Source organism: Patella vulgata, chromosome 9 (assembly GCF_932274485.2).
Source record: "Patella vulgata chromosome 9, xgPatVulg1.2, whole genome shotgun sequence".
Lineage (NCBI taxonomy): Eukaryota > Metazoa > Mollusca > Gastropoda > Patellidae > Patella > Patella vulgata.
Genome location: NC_065887.2, coordinates 26806388 through 26832274, shown reverse-complemented (window position 1 = coordinate 26832274; position 25887 = coordinate 26806388). Strand labels below are relative to the sequence as shown.

Below are 25887 nucleotides of genomic sequence, written 5' to 3'. Positions count from 1 at the left end.
TTTGAAATATTGGCTTGCAGTCTGTATGGAGCTTTAGATTGAAGTTCGGCAATTCGTACACGGGCAAATATCACTTGTCACAACAAAGCAAACAAACATCCAATCTCACATGCGAAATAGTGATGGGACTTAGTTTATTAACTTATCATATTTGTGTGTATACTCGTATAATATTTTAGTCATCATACCTGTTTTATGCACATTAAACCTACTATATATACAGACAGAATATTAAAAGAAATGGAAATAAAGACACGTTGTGATAAGGACAACCCTTGTTGCGAAAAAGATATTTAATAAATTAAACAATAATGTGGTTAAAATCAACAAAATGTGTAATAACTTCGGCTTCTGAAACAATCCCTCTCTGGCCATTGCTGGATTGCATCCATAAGACTTTAATTTGCTTGGTTTCAAACTATTAGGTCTATATTTCGTGGATGAATCCCTTCCAATGGACTGCTCTTATGCTTGTGTTTGAAAAAAATTCACGTTTTCTTGAATGGGAGGTAAAACATACCGCCCAACGGGATAGTGTCGTGCATTATTTAGACGATTATTTTTTCGTTGGATCGAAAGAGAGTGATGAGCCACTTTTGCATCCAATTTTGTTCGGATTTGCAATGAATTGGGTGTTTCGTTGACTAATGAAAAAAAACGTTGGACCAACCTCAGTGCTTACTTATTTAGGTCTCGAAATTAGTACTGAAAGCATGACCGTTAGAGAGAGAGAGAGAGAGAGAGAGATGGGGTTTAACGTCCACTCGACACAAACTAGGTCATTTCGGGACTAACATATGGTTTAATTTTATTTCATTAACTTGCTTGCGCGTAGGGGATTTTAGAAGTGGGAGGAAACCGGAAGACACGGAGAAAACCCCCGAGGCTGGACAGGCGACCCTACTCCTTGTCACGTACAACCGGGGATTCGAAACCACGCCAGTTAACTCAATGACAGGCTTTATGATACAGCACGCACGTGCTAATCATTCGGCCATCCAACCCCCTATGACGGTTAGAATCCAGGCGGCAAAATTATTAGAACTTCGTTCAAACCTAGTGTTGATCTTAAATAAGACAAAGGAAACCCTCAAGAAATTAGTCTCTCACGGGTATTTTAAATTTTTGTTCTCGAGCTATACCGGCTGCCAGGGTTTTTAATCGACGATTTTACGACGCGATGGCCGTCTTAACGAACCCCAGACATCATGTGAGGGTAACATCAGCGTTAAAAGAAGACCTTCGGCTCTGGTTGATATTTTTAGAAGCCTATAATGGAACAAGTTTCTTTTTCCTGAGCTAGCTGGGAGTCTGACATTACTTTGCATTTGTATACAGACATTGCTGGAAGCCCCGACTTAGGTTGTGCTGCTTATTTTCACCCGAAATTAATTTTACATTAATTTTAGTCTATTTTAAACACCAAGTCCTCCAAGTCTAAGCGAATCATGCATATTTTACCGATTCCGAACACTGGCTCCTCTTACCAAAACAGTCAGCTAGGCCTGTGTCGTATTCGTGCTTTCGTATGGTGGCAGGGAAAGAGAGGAATGGTCCATAAAAACACCTTCAATTTTTACTTAGCTGGAAGGTGGTGCACCTGAATATCTTGTGATACTGTGCTGGAAATGACATAGCTGAAGATAATTCGCTCCAACATTGTTTCAAACCATTAGGCAAATTAACCTGCTTCTTCCGGATACATTTATTGCGTGGTCGCAAATTTTACCGCGACCAATAAAAGGCCCGTTTAAGGGTGAATAGGGAGTTGGCTAGGTTTGTTTCAAACTCGTGGGAGGGGTTATATAAGTTACCCTGAAATATGTCATTCTAATCCCTACCTTTCCCGCAGCGATGGTAACCATTTAGCACCTTTGGGCTATTATATAATTTTATCTGCTATTCAAGTATATCTGGACAGCTATTTATCCAGTTATTATTAGTAATTTGTTCTATAGGGTCACGGCTGCTAATTAATTTAATAGGAAAGCAGTGTTGACGGTGTCAAGATTTCCTTTCTTGATCTTTCCATGTGGCGGATTATAGGCAACACCACTACTATACGTAGTTAATAGGCGTAAATTAGTTAGTGATGATGATGATTTTCATTTCATTTGCCTTCATTAAATTTCATTAGTGCATGAACGAACAGCTGTTCCCGGGGTTTGAAGTTCGGACAAATTTTCATAAGAATTATTTTATCTGAATGGAATTTGTAATTGTGACAATTTTTGGCAAGTTTTAATTTGAATTAATTTTTTTCGGAATGAAATGTGATGTTGTGACAAATTTTGAAAGTTTAACTATATGACTGGCTGTTTGATTTGATTTAAAGGGCTAATCCCGGTAATCTTTTGGAGAATAAAACTGCTTAATTTTGTGTTAAAAACCCCTTAAAATCCCCAACCTAAGGGCCGAGCAACTAACTCAGTATTTGTGACACGTTTTCAAACAACTTAAACCCGTCGGTCTTCATCTGGAAATGGAGATCTGTGTCCCCAGCTGTATTATGCGGTGTCTGGATAAAACCAGAAATTGTTTAAATAAAAATAATATGTAGGTGAAATTTACCTTTTGTTATAAAGTACAGCACATGGGTCATTCACTGTATAGACCCCTCAAGGAACGGGAATCGATTATTAGGTCACCCAACGTAAAAATTGACACGAAATCTTAAAAGAGTTACGTGCCCGGATAAGCAGTTTTGACATTCACGTCCAAACGACTCAATATTTTGAGCTGAAACTTTGAGACAAGGTAAATACACCATGCCTCTATATTTTGGCGCTTAAATTTCAAACATACTCGGACTTTTATTTTTTAGACTCCGTTCAAATCGGGATAGTCCCTTCAAGGTTTGTCCAAAGACCAGGATCGGGTGGTAAACTTTCAGTTGATTTATTTAAGGTTTGCCCAAAGCCTAATTTCGGGTGGTAAACTTTCAGTTGATTTTTAAGGTTTGCCCAAAGTCCAATTTCGGGTGATAAACTTTCAGTTGATTTATTTGGTTTGCCCAATGCCCATGTTCGGGAGGTAAACATTGTTAAATTATTTAACACAGTTGAATTTGAATTGATTGGGTTATTTGGTTACAACCGTGGTCACATTATGCCAAAAATAAAGGTTTTCTTAAATATCGTTTAATGTGTTGAGCTATCTGTGATAATGTACTGTGTGTAGGCAAGTTTGAATTAATGGTAAGCCAACATCAAAGGATGGCGTCAGATCTGTATTTTAAGGTAGAAAAATCGACGAAATTATTCTGCACTCAAAGGGGAACCTACGGAATTTAACAATAGGAACAACTCTGTTCTAGCCTCGTAAAGGGAGAAAGAAACTGTTGTCTAAATAGTTCATGAATACAAGCTAATTTAATAAATACAACAGAATAGTCAGAAAGACGTCCTTCTTGGGTTGTTTTCGTCACAAGTGAAAATAAAGTCCTAATTCTGGAACCAATTTCATTGCTTGGTAGATTCTTTACAACATGTGTAAATAATGTCAATACCAAGTTTAGTTTACTTTCTACATTTTGTTCTATTTAATACGAAGCAAGTCACTTGATTCAACAATCATTGATTTCATTACCAGCTGATCAGATATCGTTTGATTGACATAATCGATTATTCGTATCGATCAGGTACGACCAATTTGATGGGCGGTGTTCATTAGAGGCGGGGAACAGAGGGTTAAGTGACGTTTCATTTAGATAACGTCGTTAAATCTGAACACCTTGTCTACTACAAGACGCAAGTTTCAGCCAACTCTTTATTCGATAATCTGTTTAAAGAATTGACACATCGGATAAACCCGAACATCGGCAGACAGTTGTGTAATTTTCCCAAAGACAGATACTGATGCTCGACAGCGTCAACCTAAATAATCTAATTTTGGCTTTTTGTTATACCAGTGTATGAGAAGGAGAGTGATGGACGCAAAAAAATAATATGACGTATTTAAATATTCGGTCTATTTTTAAAATGTCAGTATTGGCCGATAGCTATAGACATTTGTTGATAGTGAGTTGGAACTTTTTGGAACTGACCCATTTAAAGCTTCTCCGGTTTATTTTCAATCGACAGTACCACGCAAAAGAGTTGTTTCAAAGATCTGAAATCATTCTTAGGGTTATAAGTATCAACAACTGCATTCCAGGGGCTATCTAACATGGAGATTTTTGGATTTGAGATCCCGATGTTGGCCGAGAAAGTTCCTCTGAATTTTCCGGCATGATTTCCATTGTCAGTGATGCAAGATCAGGGAAGTCTCTGGCTGGCAAGGAACGACATCTAGTTGTTCGGGTGGTGTACAGTAAAGGATATTTGATATTGTTTACTGGCGTAGGCAGGTATCCGCAACTAGCCAATTTATTTTGTATAAAAAGGTCATGACATGCTCTAAAGTTACTTAGAGACATGCAATAGAACTATTAATGGTTTGTAGGAACGATCTGTCGTGACTCTAAATGCTTGTGATTGATCTATTAATTACGCATTGAATCCTCATAATTAATGGTTTAAGCCGGAATGTAGGAGACTTCAAGTTCTCTCAAACAAAAGCCATGTGGTGTTTTGTGAACCACACTTATCATTTAACATGCAGATGCTGAAAAACATCCCAAGTATTATTAGAAATTGTTGCACCACTGATAACTTCGGTCATTGACACCACGTTGACGTTACACTATTGCAGCTAGAAACTTATCAGCAAAGTTTATTCTGCGTGGTTATACTATCTATGGCTGTCAAAATTGTTGCTCTATTAATAACTTCGGCCATTGACACCACCACGTGGACGTTACAATATTGCTGCTAGAAATTTACCAGCAAAGTTTATTTAGGGTGTATATACTATGGCTGTCAAAATAACTCATTTAACGAAAATATTGCTGTTTTGGGTTTTTTAAATAAAACTTTGGTATAATTAAAACTTTGTGGTTGAGCTTTTTGGAAATCCTACATATGCTACTAGTTCCATGTTCATATACCAAGTATATATATAAGTCAATTGCTAAGTGCTGCTCAAGGATTACACAATTTATCAGTATAAATGATTTAAAAATACAGAGGCTGATTATCATTGAGCTGTTTTCTTTTATTACAATGATATGATTCATTTTCAGAGAGAAAATTCCTTAATAGAAGGAAAGTATATTTATATATAAACAATGACAAAAAACAGATTAATTTATGGAGAAATATAATATACAAAAAAGTTTTAGAAAAAATAAATACAAAAGTTATACATAATATATGCATTTTATGACAATAATTTTTACGTCATACCTTATAGATTTCATATACATATATTGTATTTATCAAAAATAATCCACAGGAGTAACATTCAAGGCAAGACATTGAGCCAAATACAAACTGAGCTGGTTAAAATACAAAGATGTAAATGATTTATCAAAATATCAATTCCAAACTACAGGTATGAATTCAAAAATATATATAAGACACTATTTTAATTCCACAAAAAAGAGTGTCTGTTTTATACAACATTGCTTTATTTTCTACAACATAAAAAAGTTCCAAAATTCAAAATTACATTTAAAGAAACTGATTTGTAGTCTTTTTTCAAGGTAGAGAAGAAGGTTACAATGTACAAACATTTAAATTTTATATCAATTAGAAAACACAGAAATATAAACTTCAAGATATAGTTTACCAAAATAACTGTAATCAAAAATAGAAAAACATCTTTTTTCTTCATATATGCATGTAATTTCATATATATATATATCAAAAAAAAACCAAACAGAAGTTCTCTTGGTTTTTAGTACAGCCAAGAGAATTCTTATAAATAAAACAGGTGGTTGAAAAAGACATTTCTAGTAGAATAAACATTAAAGAATGAAATAACATAAATGACACTTAAAGTGAAGAACTTTTTATAAATAGTGACAAAATTATGATAATAAATAGAATGTAATATAACAATGAAATATTCACACAGTAACAATAAAACTGATGGATAGATAAGAAGAAAAAAAATGAAATGAAATGTGGGAACTCCCCACTCATATTCTTGATAATACTCTTTGGTGAACTTCAATTTATTTACATATCTACAGGTTTGTGAATTTTAATATGTATGAAGTTTATATACAATATGATTTGATGAATGTTTGGATATAAACAATGGTGGCAACCAGTATAAACAATGATAGTTTTCAATATAAACAATGACAAAGTTATTTACGTGAGCTTCGTCTACCTGAGGAGGTCATTTGTCTTGTTTTAGTTATAATAATAGGGGATGGCACATCTCCATCAAACTTGTATTCTTTTGATTTCTGGAAATATAAGAGGATTGAGATATTATTTTTTTAGTGCAATTCTAAAGACTGCGAATTTCTCAGAATATATATATTTTTTTTTTTACAATAACAAGAATGAGAATTATGACACCTGTATCCTATACAGTGTATATCTATCCTGCTGACATGATTCTTTATGTAAATAAAAACATGTAATATAAGAATATGAAAACATTTACACCCTTATCTTTGTACCAGTAATAATATTATTGTTATGCTCCTCAGAAATATATTCTGATCACAATATATAAAGAGACATTAGCAGTTTGGAGATCTTTATCAATGGGTACAAATGACCAAATATTGTCCATCGGTAGTGTAACAATTAGATTGTATACAGATCTGTCAATGCGCTGTTGGATATAGATAGGATATATTACGAGTTGTAGATATTATAGACTACAAGTTATTATTGATTATAATATTATATAACATCAATGATGCATATTTTATTAAAGCCATTAAAGGAGAAGTCAAGCATCTTTATGTTTTTAAATGATAAGATTGCGAGTTTGAAATAGGGAGAGTGGGTTGAATGTTGATTGAAGACAAAACGTGGGAAGTAAGAGCAGAAAACCCCATCTTGAGAACTTATGCACAATTGCATTGTTAACGAAAAAGACATATTGTAGTGCAGCACCTACAAATTGAATTAAATTGAAGGAACTGTGTAAAATATTAAAGAAACTCACCTTAGATAATATGGATTTAGGATGAATTACAGCATAATCATTACTATCATCTGATTCTTCAGTCAATTGTACTAAATTAGAATTCCATTTTATTCTGGTACTTTCTTTTGGTGCTGTAAAACAAGATTATTTTACAATAAAGCATTGGGTAAGAATAGATAAAGAGCTTACAGTTCTCGTTATAATAGTTAAATAGATAATGAACAGGGAATATGTTGAAAATTTCAGGCAAATTACTTCACTCTGAGATGAGGTATCGGTGATACAATTATAGCCTAGCCTTGATCATCATTTCTACCATTGTTACGATAATAAACAAAGTCTCGATTATCCATTTTTTTTTATGGTAACTGAATCAACCGCAAAACATATTTAAATCTACTTAATATCAGAGCCATCCGATGGCATTGGGAAATTATTATCGTCTTAGTACATATAAGTTAATTAATGTCCAATTAATAATTTATATAGATGAAGGCCTAATGAAAGACCACTAATAGGCAGATTTAGCTCTTGCATAATCATTAAATCCTTGAGATCATTATACTTTTATTTTAAAAATACTAAAGATAAACATGCCAATATGAAGAAAGCAGGGTTTTATCAAGAATCAGTATACACTTACGAGGATAATGTTTAATTATCATAGGTGATTCTGAATAGTTTAAATATCTGACTACTCTACGGCCATTACATAATGTATGTAGTTTAGTCTTCCAATCTGTATCATGATCAAACTAAAAAAACAACAACCAGATATTTCATATACATATATACATACAACCATTCAATCTGTCTTTCCAGTAGTTTTACAATGTAATACACAGAAATATATTACTGACAGAGATACAGATATCTAAAACTCAAACTAATAGATTTTTCAAATATTGAAGTTGATGTACAGACAGCAGTTTGGATTGGAACAGAAATCAAATGGGGTTTAACTGCCTACTTTTCTGCACAAACTGGGATATAAAATCAAATGAGATTTAACTACCTACTTTTCTGCACAAACTGGGCTAATGAATTTGGTCTGATTGGAACAGACACACTTCCAGTTTTCAGATACCTGTACACAACCTTTTTTTTATAGAATTTTTTTTACTAAGTCTTTATTTTCCAATTTTAGATGCAGATTGTGGTATATTTTAGAAAATATTTACAACAAAAGAGAAATCAGAATTGGTATCGGGTGTTTTAAAAAGAGTAAGCAGGATACTTACAACAGGTACAGGTTCATACATGTATGTCTCTTTCTTTCTCTTACTCTTAGAACCCTCCTTTTTGTCTTTCTTCTTTAATCCAAATAATTTAGATTTGGTAGGCGATGAATCTCCTTTATGAGGCCAAGTAAAAAATCTTGAACTTTTCTTTGGCGGAGATGCCTCTGGCTTTTTCTCTTTAGAACTGTAACTTGAGTTGCCTGGTAATGGGGACTGAAAAAAAATAAAATGAGTTTTTGTTTAATTGTGAACTCAGAGATCAATACATGTATTGGTATTATTCATTTATTGTGCCGATTTGATTTTACCATATTAAAGCATGTATTATAAGCACTGTGGCACTTGTTTTTCTTCTCTCCTCTGATTACTGTTAAAATAATATTGTCCGGTTTAATCTTAATGAACTATTCAAAGTTTAGAAGCAGATTTTAAAAAGTTCCTTCTAAAATTAAAAGAGAGAGAGAGAAATGGGGTTTGACATCCACTCAACACAAACTAGGTCATTTCGAGACAAACACATGGTTGCGCATAGGGGTCTTTAGCAATGGGAGGAAACCAGAGGACCCGGAGAAAACCCATGAGGTTGGACAGGCGACCCTACTCCTTGTCACGTACAATCGGGGAATCAAAACCATGCCTGCTGACTCAATGACAGACCTTATGATACAGCGCACACGTGTTAACAATTCCGCCATCCAACCACCTTCTAAAATTAAAATAATATATGGCATCAGATATATGAGGAATTCAGTTAATGTAGCGTGATTCAATTAATCCAGACCTTGTAAAATACAACTACATGTACTCCTAAGTTTCTGCAATACTTTTATGTTTACTGCCAATAACACGTTTTAGTTCTCATACCTTTGGATAATTTCGCCTATCTGGACTGTTTTCTTTATTTTCTCTTTCAAATTTTCTAGCTATTTTTGGTGAGCGCTGCTCCCAATGTTCATATGGTTTTACTGAAAAGAAATTATATGATCATCAAATTACTATGTGTACAAATCACGATTACCTTGAAAAATGGGGAATGACTATAAAAATTCTAATTGATAGTAAATGTCATTTAGCAGACACAAGACGATACTGTGATAGTCTTCAATGGCTTCCATTCCATGCTACCTTGACATGATGGCGGAAACTTTATGTCCACAATCTACAGCATTTTTCTCAAATACACCAATAATAAAATGCACTTGTATGATAATTTATTAACCTACTTTTTTCTCTGGGTCTACGATGTTTGAAGTTAAATTCTTGTCCACCATAAGCTCCTACATCATCTATATCTTGATAAACACCAGTTTCAGCCGTCTGTTCCAACTGCTGTAAATCAACAGCACTTGTAAACATTACGGACGTCGACGAATCTTCGGGTTGGTTAAAATCAAATGAGAAGTTATCACAGTCTAAAGATGAATTTGAGCTATCAAGTTCATAATGTCCTTCCGGGGCATGTTGGAAGAGACTTGAGACAGATACAGTGTCATAATTTTGGGGATTATTCGAGTTTGGTCCTTTGGTATGTGAGTGAATACTGGAACTGGACATTGTCATGTAATTAGAAGCTGTTGCTGAATTGGATGAAGCAAACGTGGTTTGGGGAATGGGGACGGGTGGAAGGGGAGGTAATTGTGGAGCAGACGTTGGCTGTCTTGTTGTAGGAACCTGGTAAAAGATTTCCGGTGCTGGTAATAAAATATCTTCTTCCTGATCTTGTTGGTCTACAGGAATAATATCTGGTAACATTCCTCGTTGTGGGCTTAAATCAGCCCCCATGCGTCCATTAGCTGTTGTCAAACGAACAACTCGACTAATACTATACTGGTTACGAGAATTTGTTGATCTAGATAGGGTGGCTGGATCAACTTGCATACGACCCATTGCTGACTGGGGTCTTGTTGCTTGGATAGAAGCAGTTTTAGATCTCATTTTTACCATCTGAGATTTGACAGGCACATTTTGTGAATTTAAACTTCCTAAACTGTTACTGTACGAATTCACATTACTACTTTGGAAATAGTTACTTTCAGGTTTACGTTGTGTACAAGGTACTGTTTGTTTTGGTCCACTTAAAGACGGAACTCTTTTAATTGTTGATTTGACAACAACATTAGTAGGAGTATTACTTGTGCCTACATCAATCCGTCTGAAAGCGTTGGCATAAACCATTTGTACTTCTTCCTCTTCTTCAACAAATCCACCTGCCGAATTTATCAAATCATCTGTCGAAATTGCAGAGTTTCCACTATGAAGAATTAAACTATCCACAAGAATTTGTTTATCTTTTACACATTTCACATTGTCTGAATTCACATTAGCACTATTATCAAGAGTTCTTTTAGCTTTACTTTCACCGGTGTTAGTTTTATAGTTCAAGAAAGCTCCTTTGCTATTTGGTTCTTTCAGATTAAGCATAGATGGTTTAACACAGGGACTTGTAACAACTCGGCCCCCACCAGGAGCCCTCGATTGAACTCTAGAATAAGTGGATATTGGGCTGACTAGTAAATGACTAGGGAACGAAACTGCTGCAGAAGCAGAAGCTCTGGGAGTACTTGCACCATTTCCATATAATGAAAGCAAAGAAGCATTGTTTGTCTCACTGTTAATTGAGTGTTTTGAGCCATCTAATTGTTTATGTTGTAAATCAGTTAAATTTGATGAATTTGTTTCACTTTGGATGCTTTTAACCTCGGTATCATTGTTTGCAATATGGCCATTGGATGTGTTCGAACACAAAGCATAGTTTGAGGATGTGTTGGAAGTTTGACTAGCACTTTCATTTACAGAACTAGTTGAATTGGCACTCTCTGACGGACACTCAGAACAAGCACCAACTACTTCACTAATTTTTTCAATCACATGTAAAACGCTTTTTTCACAGTTGGAAATTGAAGAGGTTTCACTAGAAACTGAGCTTTGACTAAAACTTTGAGCAAAACTTGCACTTCCGCTATCATGTACCGAACTTGAGGTATTTAGAGAACTACAAGTGTTACTATCAGTAAAAACTTCTGGAATTTCTTGCAATGTAGGAATGTTTGGAACTACAGTGGTTTGTTTTGTTTGCATAAACACCTGATCATCAGTAGCTAAAGGACTAGACGTTGAGCTACAATCCACCCCACTGTCTGAAAATGTTCCTTTCCTTGGACATAGTTTTGGGGGTAGAACTGTTTTGTTTATTGCAGTTTTGACTTTCACATATTCGTGTGGTGGACTAGTAAGTTTTAAATTTTCATTTGTACACACAATGTTAGGTTTAACAGTATTTGATTCAGAGTTCATAAACATATTTGCAGAATTTTTAGGAGATTCTAACGAAGAGATTTCTGAATCAAAATCAAATTCTGAGAGAGAAGCACAGCTAGCCAATGCCTCCCTTCTTTCACACAAAGATTCACCAATAGTCAAATCATTTTCCATCACACTAGCATTACCACGAAAACTAACTAAACTTGTTGTACTTTTATTGTAAGAAAAGGAAATGTTAGTATTAGGATGTGAATCAATCTGTTTGTCCGATTTGGGAAGTGACAAATTTATAACTGGCGAGGGTGAGATTGTTCTGCTTTCATGATTTGTTACATGGGATGGAATTTTTTCTTTTTCCTTTTCTCGCATTGCTGCCAGATAAGCTTGACACTTAGATAATTCCACATAATCGCCCGACAGATCTTCAGAGGTAAAAAAATGTTCTGGGATAGCTAACATTGCTGAGTTACTAGTGTTTTTAACAGTTTTCCTATTGCCTTTCCTGCTATCTCTATCAGATGGCGCGCTGGTTGAAATCGTTTTTGGATCAATGTAGGTATATGTATTGTTTGTAGTTTGAGGGACATGGTCACTAGTTTCATCCAGCCTATTCATATCAACATAGTCTGATTGTCCATTATCAACAACAGTTGAATTCAAAAGTAAACTTGTTTCCTCAGAACTTGGCTCGGATTTAAAACTAGAGTAACAACTTGCTAATGCTTCACCGCATCGTCTGTTCATATCGATATAATCTGCAGAGCTCAATTGAGATGTGGACGGTAAAAAATGATCGTTCTCTTTATAGTTACTCTCAGAAGGTGACTTATACAGGGATGATAAACTATTATAACTAGCTAACCCTTCACGTGGTTCGCCTAAAGGTTCTGTGAAATTTGAAATAAGGCTAACTGGTGACAAATCAGAATTTGTGACACCTTTTATCCCAGTTGATTTTAACATAACAGAACTCATTGAGCTATAGTTCGACATACTAGCCATTCCCTCTCGTTCATTTACAGTTTCATTAAAATTTGACATAATGCTTGATGATGATGGTAGATGACTTAAAGATTTCTTCTGAAACCTAGCAACTGATTCGTCAAGATACGAGGTATAGGGCAAAGATGTATAACTTGCTAAACCTTCCTTTCCCTCAAAACCGAAAGCGTTTAGTGATGCTAAACTAGGAAATGAAGAAATTGAAGATTTTCCATTAGGTGCAACTGTTTCAGGTGCCTTAGTTTTCTGTCTCACATCAAATAGTCTTTTGCCTTTCATCATGTTTTGATAACCAGGGCTACAGTCATCATCATATGGTGAAGGGGTGTCAAGATTTGAAAAATCGGGAGATTCGCCAATTTCCCCTTTTATACTACTAAAACTAGAAGTAGACTGCTGCCCTGTACTATTTCTGTTTAACTGATTCGGTGCAGAGTTAGTTATCTCATCAGTTTTTTGTTTTGATTCTTTTTGACAAGATATTATAACTCTTTGTGTTGGCCATTTTAGACTTCCACAATTACTGTAAGTATTTTGTTTTGAATCATCTATAACTTGAGTTCTGTTCGGACAGCTTTTTATAACTGTTTGGGATTTTTTCCAACTTTTTGGAGTTGTAAGGTCAAGAGGGGAACTTGAATCATCAAAAGATGAGTCACTGCCAGAGAAATCACGATTGAGTTCATAAGTTGGACTTTCACTACTGCTGGTACTAGAAAATGAATCATGTGCATCTCTTGTTTTTTGTTCAGATCCAATTTTCTGTGTTGTCTGATCAGGTTGCAGATGTGATTTGTTCTTTGTTTTACCACCATTTGTTTTATACTGAACTGATGAACCACATTGTCTTGGTTGTTTTTGTCGATAATCACCAAAGTACACATCATCATCAGACGATGAAGAACTGTCACTGTCGTACCTAAAGATAACAATAAAGGGATTATATTCATTTGTAAACAATTAACATGTACATAGGCTGTATATAAGACGGGCACATTAGAATAAATGCCTTTTATAAGCATTTTAAATAAATACTTCACAGGTGTACTGCAATAAATTGGTTAAGTGGAAAATCATACAAGCTATAATTAATCCGAAATTCAATATTAAACTTTAAAGCATCCAAGATTTCAAGTTCAGTTCATATTTTATTTATTTAGACGTCTATGTCATAAATCATTTATTAGTAATGAAAAAGGCTTGATTTTTATACAATGGAAAATGTTCTCTGTTGATTGTTGCTGCAAGTGATTTAATGATCTGGCATATAAAGATTCCAATAAAGAAAAAATGCAAACCTATTATAGACATAAACTCCAGACATAATCTAAATAAAATAATTGAATAAAAGTATCTAAGTCCTTGTCTAAAGTTTAATGTAAATACTAATAGGATGGTGGCAGTAATGTGCAAAATGGAACTTAAGACTCACAGGCGACCATTATTATAAAAATATGAATTTTGTTTTTTGATCAGGACAGGATATGATGATGATGTAAATCAAAATGTCGCTATGTTACTAAATATCACGTCAGAATAAGGAATTTTCGTGGAATTATTTTCATAAATGATCATATATGCTTTGCCTTATCAAGGTTTATGAAAACTGTACCAGCGTGATCATGAAGAATACAACACACGACACGTCCGTCGTCCACTACTGGAAATTGAATTATTTCATTCGTCGGTTTTCATGACCAATCCATCGTTAAATTCTTCACATATATATCAAAAATCATGATAAATGTACATGTAATATATAGAATAGTTTATAAAATACATTTTACCTTCCCCAGTCCTCCATAATTTTGCTTGTTTTCATCATTTATTTGATCATTTTTCATACATCAACACATTGTCCGCCATTTCAAATTTCGCGTCCTTCCCATCATGCATCAAATGAAAACAAATCGAGCAGGTGCTCTAAGGGAGGCAACTCCATAATTTCCAACAAACAGACTGACACCAGCAAATAATAAAGTTCTTTTTGAACTATCCGGCAACTCAAATATAATAAGGTTTTATGAACTATGATTTTTTTTTCAAAAAACAAAACAAGATTGATGAATATATAGTATTCTTCTTTAATTTTATATCTATAATCCGTCTCTCTAAGTAAATTACAATCTCCTATTGATTGGGGTAAGCTAAATATAAGCTGGTCTCCTGATGAATTCAAAATTGAGTCTTTGAGTTGACCAGCGCTAATAGCTAATTAATCTGTTGTTCATAATTACCAACGGCTTTGTGAAGTAGTCACATCGGCAATGCCCTTCATAACTGATAAATGAATAATACATCCAATTTATTGAATTCTGTTTAGGAGTCTACCAGTAAAAGTAGGCCTTTTTTTGCAACTTTAGCTAAAGATTTATTTAAAAACAAAATATAATATAAATTAAAGAAAATAGTAATAAATATTTTTTTAAAAAATACAAATTGAATAAAATCCTCTTTATAGTATCCTTCCTGTTCATTTTTTAATCACATAATGTACTGATATATTACAACAATCTAATTGTTTTTTAAAAAAATATCACTGTCATTTGATTGTAGTCTTATTTTTCTCCCTTGTTTCATCCTCAGACATCATCTGCTTCTACTAGAAAAAGAATCTGTAAAATAAAGACAAATAAGATTTACTCCCCACTTCCAGGCCTTAATTTATAACACAACTATTTTTAAAAAAACACAATTTCTCTGGAAAACAATCACTGGTTTATTTGTACACATTATATATAGCACAATGTTGCGACAGATGTTCTCTTATTGTTATCAAGTATAAATGACTATTTTTATTGTTTCAATTTATAGACCAATTTTAAATTATTTCTTTTTAAACACAGGTACTACAAATTTAACCATATTATCATTTGGTGATATTGTATTGTAAGGATTATCATTTACCTTCCCAATTAATTATTAGTATGTACTCATATATATTTGTCAAAATTCTTTTATATCAAAAATCCATTATTTTCTTTAATAAATCAAAATAAAGATATCATTTAAAGGTTATCTTTATAAGCACTTTAATATTTAACTAACAAAATCACATCCTATAAATCATATTAAAGTATACTTCTGATGGGCGTCTGATATATCTCTTTATACTTCAACAGACTTCTTTGTATATTAAAATCTACATACTTAGTATATAAATAGCCTTTAAGTAGGGGGTTAAAGAGGTGTTAAGTTTAATCAAATGGAGTCTAATTAAAAGGGACCCTTCAATGGAAGATAAAAAGAATTACAGATTAAACGGTTATATAAACATCATGGAGACATTTCTTTTATCTTCTAGAAATTTGTCTACTTCAGGTCTAATGGCTTTAGGCAGGTTCAATGAAATATTGCCTTTTGTTTTGATCTGCTATCAAGAGCAATCATTTGTGTCTGTTGGATATAGACAATATTTGTCTGCACAACTAATCATTTACACTTAAATGATGAATATAAAAGAGGCAATGTTCTACAATTTATCAGTAAATTACATGTTTCTTGATACATATTAATACAAAATTTTAAAAATCTTACTATCGCTAATTAAAATTCTTGATCAGACAAAAATAATAATTCAGACTTTTTGATATTAATAATTCAGATTCTTGATACCAATAATTCAGATTCTTAATGTCAATAATTATTTTCTGAGTATCAAAAAACATGAATTAATTTCTGGTTCAATTTTTGATATGTAAAGACTAATAAAAACAGCATTAATAAATAATCCAGAAATTGTGATCAGAATTACTGTCTATTCTCCTACCAGTCAAGTATTTTAATTTTATATACATAAATGACCATTTTTCTTAAATAAAAACTGAGGCTAGCCAGAAAAATTAGAATTACATAACAAAACTAGATGTACCTTTTCTACCTCCTGATTGAGGGATGTTAATGTGTTATTCAGCAGAGATAGTTTTTCTGTTAGAACATCTTTTTCTTCAATCAAAATATCACATTTTTCATTATATTCATCTTCATGTATTGTCAACAATTTTAATTTCTCCCTTAGGTCTGATATTTTAGATTCAATGTTCTCTTTTTGTTTTTGGATATTTCTTTTCTGGCGTTCTTCGGTGGTTAATTTTGTCTGTATAACATTAATGTCTTCCTGTAAAGAATGCTGTTCACTGCTCATTATGTCTATTCTAGTTTGTAAATTATTTAATTGTTCATGGTACTTTCTTTTATTCAAAGTTGAGTTATCTGAAATATACACCAGCACCGCAGATTAAAACATAAACAGATAAAACTCTTCAAAATAACCGAATGTGTATTCTAAATTCTATTTAGTCACTGATTCCTCCTCAAGCATGACCAGTCTTAGTCTCATAGCAAAATGAAATCGGGTTTTCTGCTCTATCCGAGCTAATAAAGATGGGCACACGCACTCTATGAGGGAAATTTTGCCTTGAACACGAAGATCGACTATTTAAAGATGTTTTACCACAACAGTTCCATCAGAGTTCCCACGATTATATACAGGTGATGTTGTAAAGAAAGTAAGAAAATAGTGTACTTGCGATGAATGAATGGATGAATGTCTCTTGTTATATTTTATGAATGTATAAATAAATAAATAAATGATGATAAATGATTACACATGTTCCTGTATTTATCATGGGGGTGGGTTGGTATAAATGTTAATTTGACAACATTGAATTTCATGTGACTGTTTTTGAGCCAATTAAACCCGATTGACATTTCAATAGCATGTTGTTTTGTGGCTTTTTATTATGTGCTAAAAACAGCACCACTTTCACCATGTGAAAAATAACCGGCTGGCAAAAATTTTGACGTGGAAGCCCTGCCCTAGACTACAGCATATGTGGAGTCATACATGTCATCAGGACCTTGATCCTTCATTCCTCCACCACTTACATAGGTAAACCATGCAGGAAACTCCTAAGGATCTTTCTTGACCGGGATCAAACCTGAGAATTCCAGCTTTGCGAGCCACCATGGTTTCATAGCAATAATAACCATTAAAAATCGAACAGAATTGTTGAGATGCAAGCCTTTATATTGCTTTTTTGTTTCAGCATGATATATCTATAAACTATAGCTATCCCAAGATAGGGAGCTTTGCACAAGGCCATTTATCTCATAAATGTTTGATTTATCCTTTCTCACTCATTGACAATCTTTTTCAACAAAAAATTATATGCTACTAAACCATTTCGAAGAGAAAATAGCCATTATAACATCAATAAATATGGCTTTTTTTCTGGTACTGTAGTTGCTAAAGACACACTACTTAGTATTAAGCAATGTCATCTTCTGAGTGAATTCAACATAAAAGTTGACATGAACTTGGTGTTTTGGAATCTGATAAAATTGTAATAATAATGTTCAACATTAGAAAATTACAGCCATCTTAGAAAAAGATGGTGTGACATCACCTGCATTTGATCAGGGCAACTTTCAGCAGTACAGAATGATTTGTCAATCGTGTGCTCTAGATGCTTGTGAAGAAAAACATACATTCACAATGTGTTAAATTTTTTATCTTTGGAACTTCAAAGGCATGGAAACAAAAAATCTTGGAAACAATGAAAGACCAAAATGTGCTAGGTGATCACGTTGCAATTTGTTGTAGACATTTTTTTGACGGAGAAAAAAGAAAGTTGCCAACAACAATTCCACGAATAGTAATTGGAGACGTTATTTGGCCAAACAATAAACCAAGTCGGCCAATTATCAGTAACAATAAATTAGATTTCGGACCATTTAAAGTACCAGAAACACTTTCACCGAAGTGATTAGAAATAATAAGTAGGTCACCGCCATTTTCCGAGATAGTCTTTTCTTCACAAGCAGCTATGGCACACGATTGACGAAAAATTTTAATCAACTGTTTTTGTTTAGAAATAAAAATATCAGCCAATGTGGCGTAGGCCTGTACCAGAAACTGTACCGCTGAAAGTTGCCTGGATTAAGTGTGCATGATGTCATCGCCATTTTTTGCTAAGATTGTTATATAGCCTATTACCTGGTGATGTTATGTTATATGGTGGAGAATCATCATATTTGTGAGATGAATAATGAGACTGGACCTTTGCTGATTGATGTCGTGCAACAGCTGGTTGACGTTGGCTGTATTCATGTATAATTTGTTGTAACATTATGTTACTGGTAACACTAGTTATACGACAATCACAAACAACACAGAGTTTTCTCCCTTCACAACACACTCGGCAAACTGAATGGCCGCACGGTATCATTAACATAGGAGTATTTTCTACTGTTACCTAGAATATAAAATTACAGGTATAGTTAAAAAGGCAATTGAAAAAAATATGTAACTGGCAATCATAAATGATGCTGGATAATCATACATTCTTATAAACAGCATGATGAGATAAATGTAGTGCCTTGAAAATATGTGATGTTTGTGATAAGTTATTTAGTCCCTTCTGCAGGTCTTGTAATGAAACAATTCCACTGTACTTAAGACTTTTGATTGGAACAAAACCATTTTCAGAAGTTCCATTAACTTTCCACTGTACAGATTTCACCTGCCTGCATGTAAAGTGTAATCTTAAAAGGTGTAATTATCATTTCCGCCATAAATGCAGACATGCACAAATAATTCTTTAAAACTTGATTTTACAGTATACATTGTAAATTGGACATGATCTTATGATTTTGGAAATGAAATGAAAGAAAATGGGATTTAACGTCCTACTTTTCTGCACCGACTGGTCTAATGAAGACGGTATACACACTATACAGTTTACTAAAGCGTCCAAATCATTCGGCAAAATCATGGCTGCCGAATTGCAGCTGAATTCTTTAGGCTGAATGAGTGGACACACTTGGTGAATTCTTTGCCTGATTCACCAGTCAACTGCATAACCTTTCACAGGATAAGTCACATGATTAACCATGTCAGTGACCAAGAAAAAGAAAAAAAATAGCTGCAGCTGATTGAATCTTTTTAATTTTAAGCTGTATTTGTCTCCTCCCAAAATATAATATGCTCTGATTCTTTCTCGAAATTTCACGTTTCAGTGATAGTCGCCATTTTGTCTTCAGAAAATCAAGTTACTTTCTTGAATTCAGTGGTGATTAGCTAATGAATTCTACAATTGGGTGCACGCTTCAGCAAAGTGGACACACTAGGTGAATATAAACACATCCACCGCTTAAGAGGGAAATGAATTAGCCAGGCCCTCTGTCTTACATCACTAACAACAGTGAAACTACTCCGGAAAATCCTAAGGAACTTCCTCTGCCAATACTGGGAACAAACCAGCATCTTACTCACTGAGCCACCATGGGTCCCCCTCATAATTTTGGATTTGGAAGTGGGGAACAAATGGCGCCGGAAAATCCTAAAGGAAACTTCCTCTGCCAAACCCGGGAGCAAGCCAGTGTCTTACTTATTGAGCCACTGTGAGTCCCCCTATGACTTTGGATTTGAGGGTCAGGAGAAAAACAGCATTATTTTCTACTTTATAATTTAAATATTCTTCTTACCATTGACAGGGAACAGGATGGACAATGATGATTTGAGAAATTATTTGACTTCTGTCCTCTACTTTCAAAACATGATCTACTTCGGTTGGGAATGCGATCAATGTCTTTGGAATACAGATTTAAATCTTTTCTCACTTTCTCAACAATACTGTCTGCTTTGGCATCAAAATCTTTTGTTGACAAAAGTTTTTCTTTTAGTTTATCAATGTCAACATCCTCCTCCTCTTCATCATCTTCATAATCATAAGTAGATTCGTCTCCATAGCCATCCAGCTCTGAAGCTGAACCTTTGAAATGTTCACTCTGTGTTAATTGAGAAAGTGTATCAAAATCTTGTTCATTAGATTGTTTCTTTAACCAATGTTTAAACTTATCTTTAATACCTGTAGACTGCTTCACATCTAAATTATTTTCTTTTATGACAAAATCGTCTTGTGTAATATGATCGGCTCTCTGTTTCATCCAATTTTCCTGACGCTTTTTAATTTCTTTGACCTTAAAGTATAGATAAAAAAAAATATCAACATAAAACAAAAACGTTTTTTTGCAAAATCTAGACTGTCTATAACTATTTAAGCCTAATAAATATATTCTAATTGCTTTATATAAAGATTGGTTCATTCACGAATCAAAGATTGTACAAACTACTGCATGTAGCAGTTTAAACTATGTTTGACGGAACCCATCTCTGATCAATGACAAATGAAGCTAATGAAGGAATATATGAGATTAACAAAGGTATGTCCAAATTAATGAGGAGTAAATATTTGCTGCTACTATTACTGAAAGGGATGACATCAGGACGAGTTAATTAGCTCTCAACATTAACTTTTTTCTCCTGCAAATTAAATTCTAAAACAATTTTCTTCATTAAGAAAAAAATAATGGTGTTGGGAGTAAGTCTTGGTAGAAAATATTTCCTGGACCAGTTTGTGTTACTACATAATCTTATGTAAACAATGCACATGCTGTGCTGTGATGTGATGTCACCCATCGATGGTTGACAAAACATGACTTCTTACATTTGTAAAGTGTATATATAAATGATTATACTATATATTATAATATCAAAACTTGTATCATTTTTAGGCATCATTTTCTGATTTGAAATGACACACAGGGTTATAAGTTGAGACTGCAATGTTATCGTTATATCACGTAACAATTCTCACCAATTTATTTGTCAATACTGTAACTCTCAATATCCCCATTTCAAGGGTTCTCATATTCATAATACTAAACTTACCCAAACAAATCTTGAACTTTCATTTGGAAGGCAATAATATTAATAATTTAATTTTTAGTTTAAGAATTTTTTTTTTTTACCTCGTCTTAATTGTCTTTTGTTAGGACATAATAACCATGCAATTTCTGTACTATAGTATTAGTAGGCCTACTACGGCACTGAACAGCCAATATAATAAGCTATACAGTAAAATCATAAAATATTATATAAAACAGACTGTACTATAGTATTAGTAGGCCTACTACGGCACTGAACAGTCAATATAATAAGCTCTACCGTATAAACATGAAATATTATATAAAACAGACTACTATAGTATTAGTAGGCCTACTACGGCACTGAACAGCCAATATAATAAGCTCTACCGTATAAACATAAAATATTGTATAAAACATAATAGTAGAGGCCTATTGTGCAATGATCATATGTGCTTTGTTATACAAGATCGTAAATGGCCCTGTAAATTGATCAAGCCTTGGTGAGAAATCGTACTCACAATATTGCCTTGAATCATGTTATGGAAATAAGTATATACCATGCGTATCACAAACTGTTTTATATACAGTTCAGTAAGCTATATAATATTATAGTTAAGTTAGTATGCACAACTTTGATTTGATCCCCACCGCCGCTTAACAGTAAAGTTTGAAGAATGTTCAAAGCTAAAAAGTGCAATGCGAAAACAGTTTTTTTTTTATTGAAGGCACTTGGAAATCCAAGGGCCACAGTATCATAGATTTAGTTCGGTACTTTGTCACATGTAATTGCCAAAAATATCAAAATACTAATCTAATACAGGCTATAATAATAAATAATCACTTTTTCAGAGACGGGTGTATTTCCTCTGCTATTCTTCGGTTGATTTACCAAATTCCTGACATCTCTTTTCGCTGACATGTTATTAGTGAACAAAAAAAAATTAATATTTTACAATATAAAGCTAAAAATATAAACAAACTAAAAGGAAATAGAATTTTTGGCAGCCATTTGTAAACATGATGATGTTGTGATGGAAGGGGGATAACTCTTGCCTTAGCGCTATTTTATTCTCTTTCATTTCACAGCAAAGTTAGTTGTCAAAACGGTTTTGTACAGACGAAGAAATCAATATATCAATGCTACAAGAGTACAAGCCGCCAAAAAATAATAATAATAATAAAAATATGCAAACAAGAGGTAAACTGCAGGGTTGTAAAATCTGATCCGTAGTCCATAGCCACTCTGTGAAATTTACAAATTCACGCTAGGCGGCAGGTTGACAATTATATGGCCGCAAAGCTCACACAACACAAATATTAAATTGTATGAAACATTAAACAGTTAATTGCAATGGCGTGGCCCAGAGGTGCATACCCACGATATCAGCCGTCCTTCAATGATTATGGTGGGAACAGAAGGAGACACGACGATTACGACCAGTATGAGGAACCTATTCAAGGTCCAAGATCCAGACAGACTTATCCTTCAGGAATAAACAATTACAGAGGCAGATCCTCTGTGCCAAGAGGTCCTAGACCCAGGTTTCCAGATTCACATCATGGAGGGCGTGGTAGAGGTGGAAGCTTCTCAGATGGCCCAAGATCAAGATTTCCCGGGGCAAGACCAAATAATCCCAAACCCGGATTATTAGATCCCAAACCCGGATTATTAGATCCCAAACCAGGATTATTAGGAACACCTCCACCACGGCATCCACTTCCCGTGTCTAGATCAAAAGATCAGCCACCATCTCAAAATAAGTCAGAAGACAAAGAACAAACAAAAACAAAGACAGATAAAGCACCTGGTGATGACGCATTAAAAGCAACAGAGACCAAGACCAAAACAGGAGACTCATCATCTGATAGCTCGAAAGAGAAAACACAAGATGCATCAGAGAAAACACCAGTAAAGCCACCAGGCCTTTTGCCAGATCCTGTGATGCCACAAAAGTCTGCGCTGAAAAAATCCAGCTTGAAGAGTCAAGATGAAGGCAAACCTGTTGGGACTGGAAAGCCAGGCTTGCTTCCAACTCCTACCTGTGCAGATAGTACTACTACTAGTACTAAACCAACCACAGAAATAATAAAAGCAAAAGCAGTAGAGAAATCTAAAGAAAGTCCACCACCACTGCTTCCTTCACCAAATAAAGGTAAACTCACTCTCAAATTTGTCAAATTAGTGGAAAAATCGAGTACATTTTGACTTTTATTTCAATTAATTTTTCAAAAAACCTGTTCATTACAGTGTAATTTTATCACATTTATAGGAATTATCGTGAACTGTAACTTTCTTTATAAAACTATTGATCATATAAATGATGATGTGTAATTCCATATTTATTGTGGTTATATTTTGTCATTTATTGTTCAGATGTTACAAAGAACACTCAGAGTTCACCAAAACCACGAACAGGAATATTGAAGAATAATAAACCGGCAGTAATATTGAAGACTAATAAACCAGCAGTAATACAACCAGAAGCCCAAAAGAATGAAAGTGAAGATGACAGTGACGATACAGGTTATTGTAAATACTGTAAAATCAGTTTTACTTCATCTGAGGTAATTTGGTTAAACTTAAATCTGAACAAAAAAGACATTTTACCTTTTGAATCTTCGATTCAACAGATAACATCTTTCTTTTTTAAAATAATCTTAGTGGTGAATATATATGATAATCCAGGCACTGTGGCTGGAAGTTGGAAGATAAATGTAGAACTACTGACTTTGTAAAATTCTTAACAGCTTGATACATGTACATGTAACAACATATATACTCTTTAAAAAAAGTAGGGGATATTGAAATGCAAATACCTATGCAGGTTGTAATATGATAAATAGTCATGGACACTTGACATGCTTTGAGGGTATGTTCACAGATGAAGAACTTATCGCCCCAACAGAACCACTGAGGTGCACATGCGACACGCAATAGCGCCTTACACGTGGGAGGAATTCATTGTCAAATGTGACACTTCAAGGAAGGGTTGATGAAAACTGCCGCGTGCTGGTTTATCTATCCATGTTGTTAGCATTCCTATCGGTTCTTGCATAAGATTTACTGTTTAGCATATGTTTGCTTTAGTGTGTTACGTTTAATTTGATTGGGAGACGTGTTCATCAATGTCAATCGACAACACTGCAAGAATTGGCTGTGGCACTGCAAGAGGATTGGGTCAGGTTGCCCCAAATCGTGATTGGACGGTTGATTAGGAGCATGCTACGAAGAATTGCTGAATGTCTGAGGATTGGTGGAGCAATTACTCATTATTAAGACAATAATGAAAAACATCCATTTTCACTTTTAATGGTGTATATCTTTGCGAGTGAAATGGGGCCGTCAGATAAGCTGCCCATATGAACCCTTTATGTTCATGTGTAGGCAATTGGCCTGTTATTAACATACACTGGTTACCTCTAATAAAAACAGCAGTGCATTTCCGCAGTTTTGTATTGTTTCTGAATATCCCCTACTTTTTTGGAAGAGTATATATTGGTCTCAAAATGGTCACATTTCATCAAATTACATTCTTGAACTTTAATAACTCTTTTATTTCAGGCATTTGTTAAGCACACAAGAGGTCTGATGCACACACAAAAAACTATGCAAGTAGAAAATCAGTCTAATCCAGAAAATGGTAAGAAAAGAGTATGTGATAAATAGGTTACTAGATATATCAGTGTTTTGAGATTTTGTTTTAATTTGAATGAACTTCTTTGCCATAGCCACCATAATGCAGTGGTTATGTCAATATTTCAGAAAAAGGAACAAAATTAAAGAATTTTTCATTGCACCCATTTTTCATTTCTGTTTATAAATTTGCATTTGTGAATATAGACTTCTGAGTATCGGTCAAAATGTTGATCAAAATGGCCAATTATCGGCAAATACCAACGTGCATTGATTACACAATCATTTCTGTTTTTTTTGTTTAATTCATATTGAAGAAGAGAGAAGACATATGAATGATATCTATATGTATTGTCTTTTTTTTTCCAGAGTCTGATGATGCTAATCAATCATCAAATGTGGACAGTGTGGTTAGAGATATGTCAAATAAACCAGAAAAAGACTACTCAAATCCCTTACACACTAAAGGGTTCGAAGATTCTGGAAAACCAAAACTGGATAGATATGATAACAGGGATCGGTACTATGGACAGAAAGAGGAGTATTATGGACACGAGGAGTATCATGGACATGAGGAGTATCATGGGCATGAGGAGTATCATGGACACGATAATGAGAATTATGGACATTATAATGAAAATTATGGACATGGTAATGACAATTATAGACGAGATTGGGAACATGAACAGGACTATTATGATGAGGATAATAGATATAATGAAGGTAGTTATGATCGGGGTTTTGAAAAGAGAGGAGATTATTCTGAAGCAATACCTAAAGAAAAACCTCCAGGACAAGAAAAAGAATTTAATGCTGAGGAATTAGCTAAGTATGGTATCACAAAAGAGATGTTAGCAGAAGCTAGCTTACTTCCAAAAAATACTCCAGTTAGAGAAAGAGATTTAGGACCTGAAGATGTTGGTAAAAAACAATTTCCAAATGACTTCCAGTGTAAGGTATGAATTATGTTATTGTTACAATTTTACACTGAAAATAATTATCAATAAAGTACAATGAAAACGTGCTTTGAACTTCTCAAAA

General features: G+C 34.0%; 3 protein-coding genes across 4 annotated transcripts in view; 1 reads left to right on the top strand and 2 right to left on the bottom strand.

Annotated features, from left to right (window-relative positions):
- Positions 1-5819: 5819 nt before the first annotated feature.
- LOC126832328 (uncharacterized) lies at positions 5820-14382 on the bottom strand. Its single transcript, XM_050563080.2, has 7 exons — positions 14288-14382; positions 9461-13419; positions 9102-9202; positions 8238-8450; positions 7640-7751; positions 7015-7127; positions 5820-6298 (listed from the first exon to the last, which is right to left on the bottom strand). The coding sequence occupies exons 1-7, from the start codon at positions 14323-14325 to the stop codon at positions 6197-6199; spliced, it is 4638 nt and encodes a 1545-aa protein (XP_050419037.1). The 5' UTR covers positions 14326-14382; the 3' UTR covers positions 5820-6196.
- Positions 14383-14564: 182 nt separating this feature from the next.
- LOC126831496 (uncharacterized) lies at positions 14565-22482 on the bottom strand. Of its 2 annotated transcripts, XM_050562018.2 has the most exons (6): positions 22406-22482; positions 22054-22124; positions 19989-20483; positions 18499-18757; positions 16372-16712; positions 14565-15115 (listed from the first exon to the last, which is right to left on the bottom strand). In XM_050562018.2, the coding sequence occupies exons 1-6, from the start codon at positions 22446-22448 to the stop codon at positions 15083-15085; spliced, it is 1242 nt and encodes a 413-aa protein (XP_050417975.1). In that variant the 5' UTR covers positions 22449-22482; the 3' UTR covers positions 14565-15082. The 2 variants fall into 2 exon arrangements, with proteins under 2 accessions (XP_050417975.1, XP_050417976.1); XM_050562019.2 differs by lacking the exon at positions 22406-22482 and having other exon boundaries at positions 22054-22374.
- The window catches only part of LOC126831493 (uncharacterized), a 21112-nt gene continuing 17689 nt past the window's right edge, over positions 22465-25887 (top strand). The window contains exons 1-4 of the mRNA XM_050562015.2: positions 22465-23365; positions 23587-23777; positions 24775-24853; positions 25216-25802. Of these exons, the coding sequence (XP_050417972.1) occupies positions 22564-23365; positions 23587-23777; positions 24775-24853; positions 25216-25802 (1659 nt within the window). The 5' untranslated portion in view covers positions 22465-22563. The remainder of the gene's footprint in view (positions 23366-23586; positions 23778-24774; positions 24854-25215; positions 25803-25887) is intronic.

Excerpts from the sequence above, each read along its gene's own strand:
- LOC126832328 (XM_050563080.2), bottom strand. The coding sequence starts at position 14,325 with ATGATGAAAACAAGCAAAATTATGGAGGACTGGGGAAG. Across the intron at positions 8,451-9,101 it reads ATAGGCGAAATTATCCAAAG|TCCCCATTACCAGGCAACTC; the intron begins GTATGAGAACTA and ends ATTTTTTTTCAG. Across the intron at positions 7,128-7,639 it reads GATAATTAAACATTATCCTC|CACCAAAAGAAAGTACCAGA; the intron begins GTAAGTGTATAC and ends CTTGTTTTACAG.
- LOC126831496 (XM_050562018.2), bottom strand. The coding sequence starts at position 22,448 with ATGGACTACGGATCAGATTTTACAACCCTGCAGTTTACCTCTT. Across the intron at positions 16,713-18,498 it reads ATATAACATAACATCACCAG|ATAACTCAACTTTGAATAAA; the intron begins GTAATAGGCTAT and ends TGTATATTTCAG. Across the intron at positions 15,116-16,371 it reads TCAATCAGGAGGTAGAAAAG|ATTCTTTTTCTAGTAGAAGC; the intron begins GTACATCTAGTT and ends TTTATTTTACAG.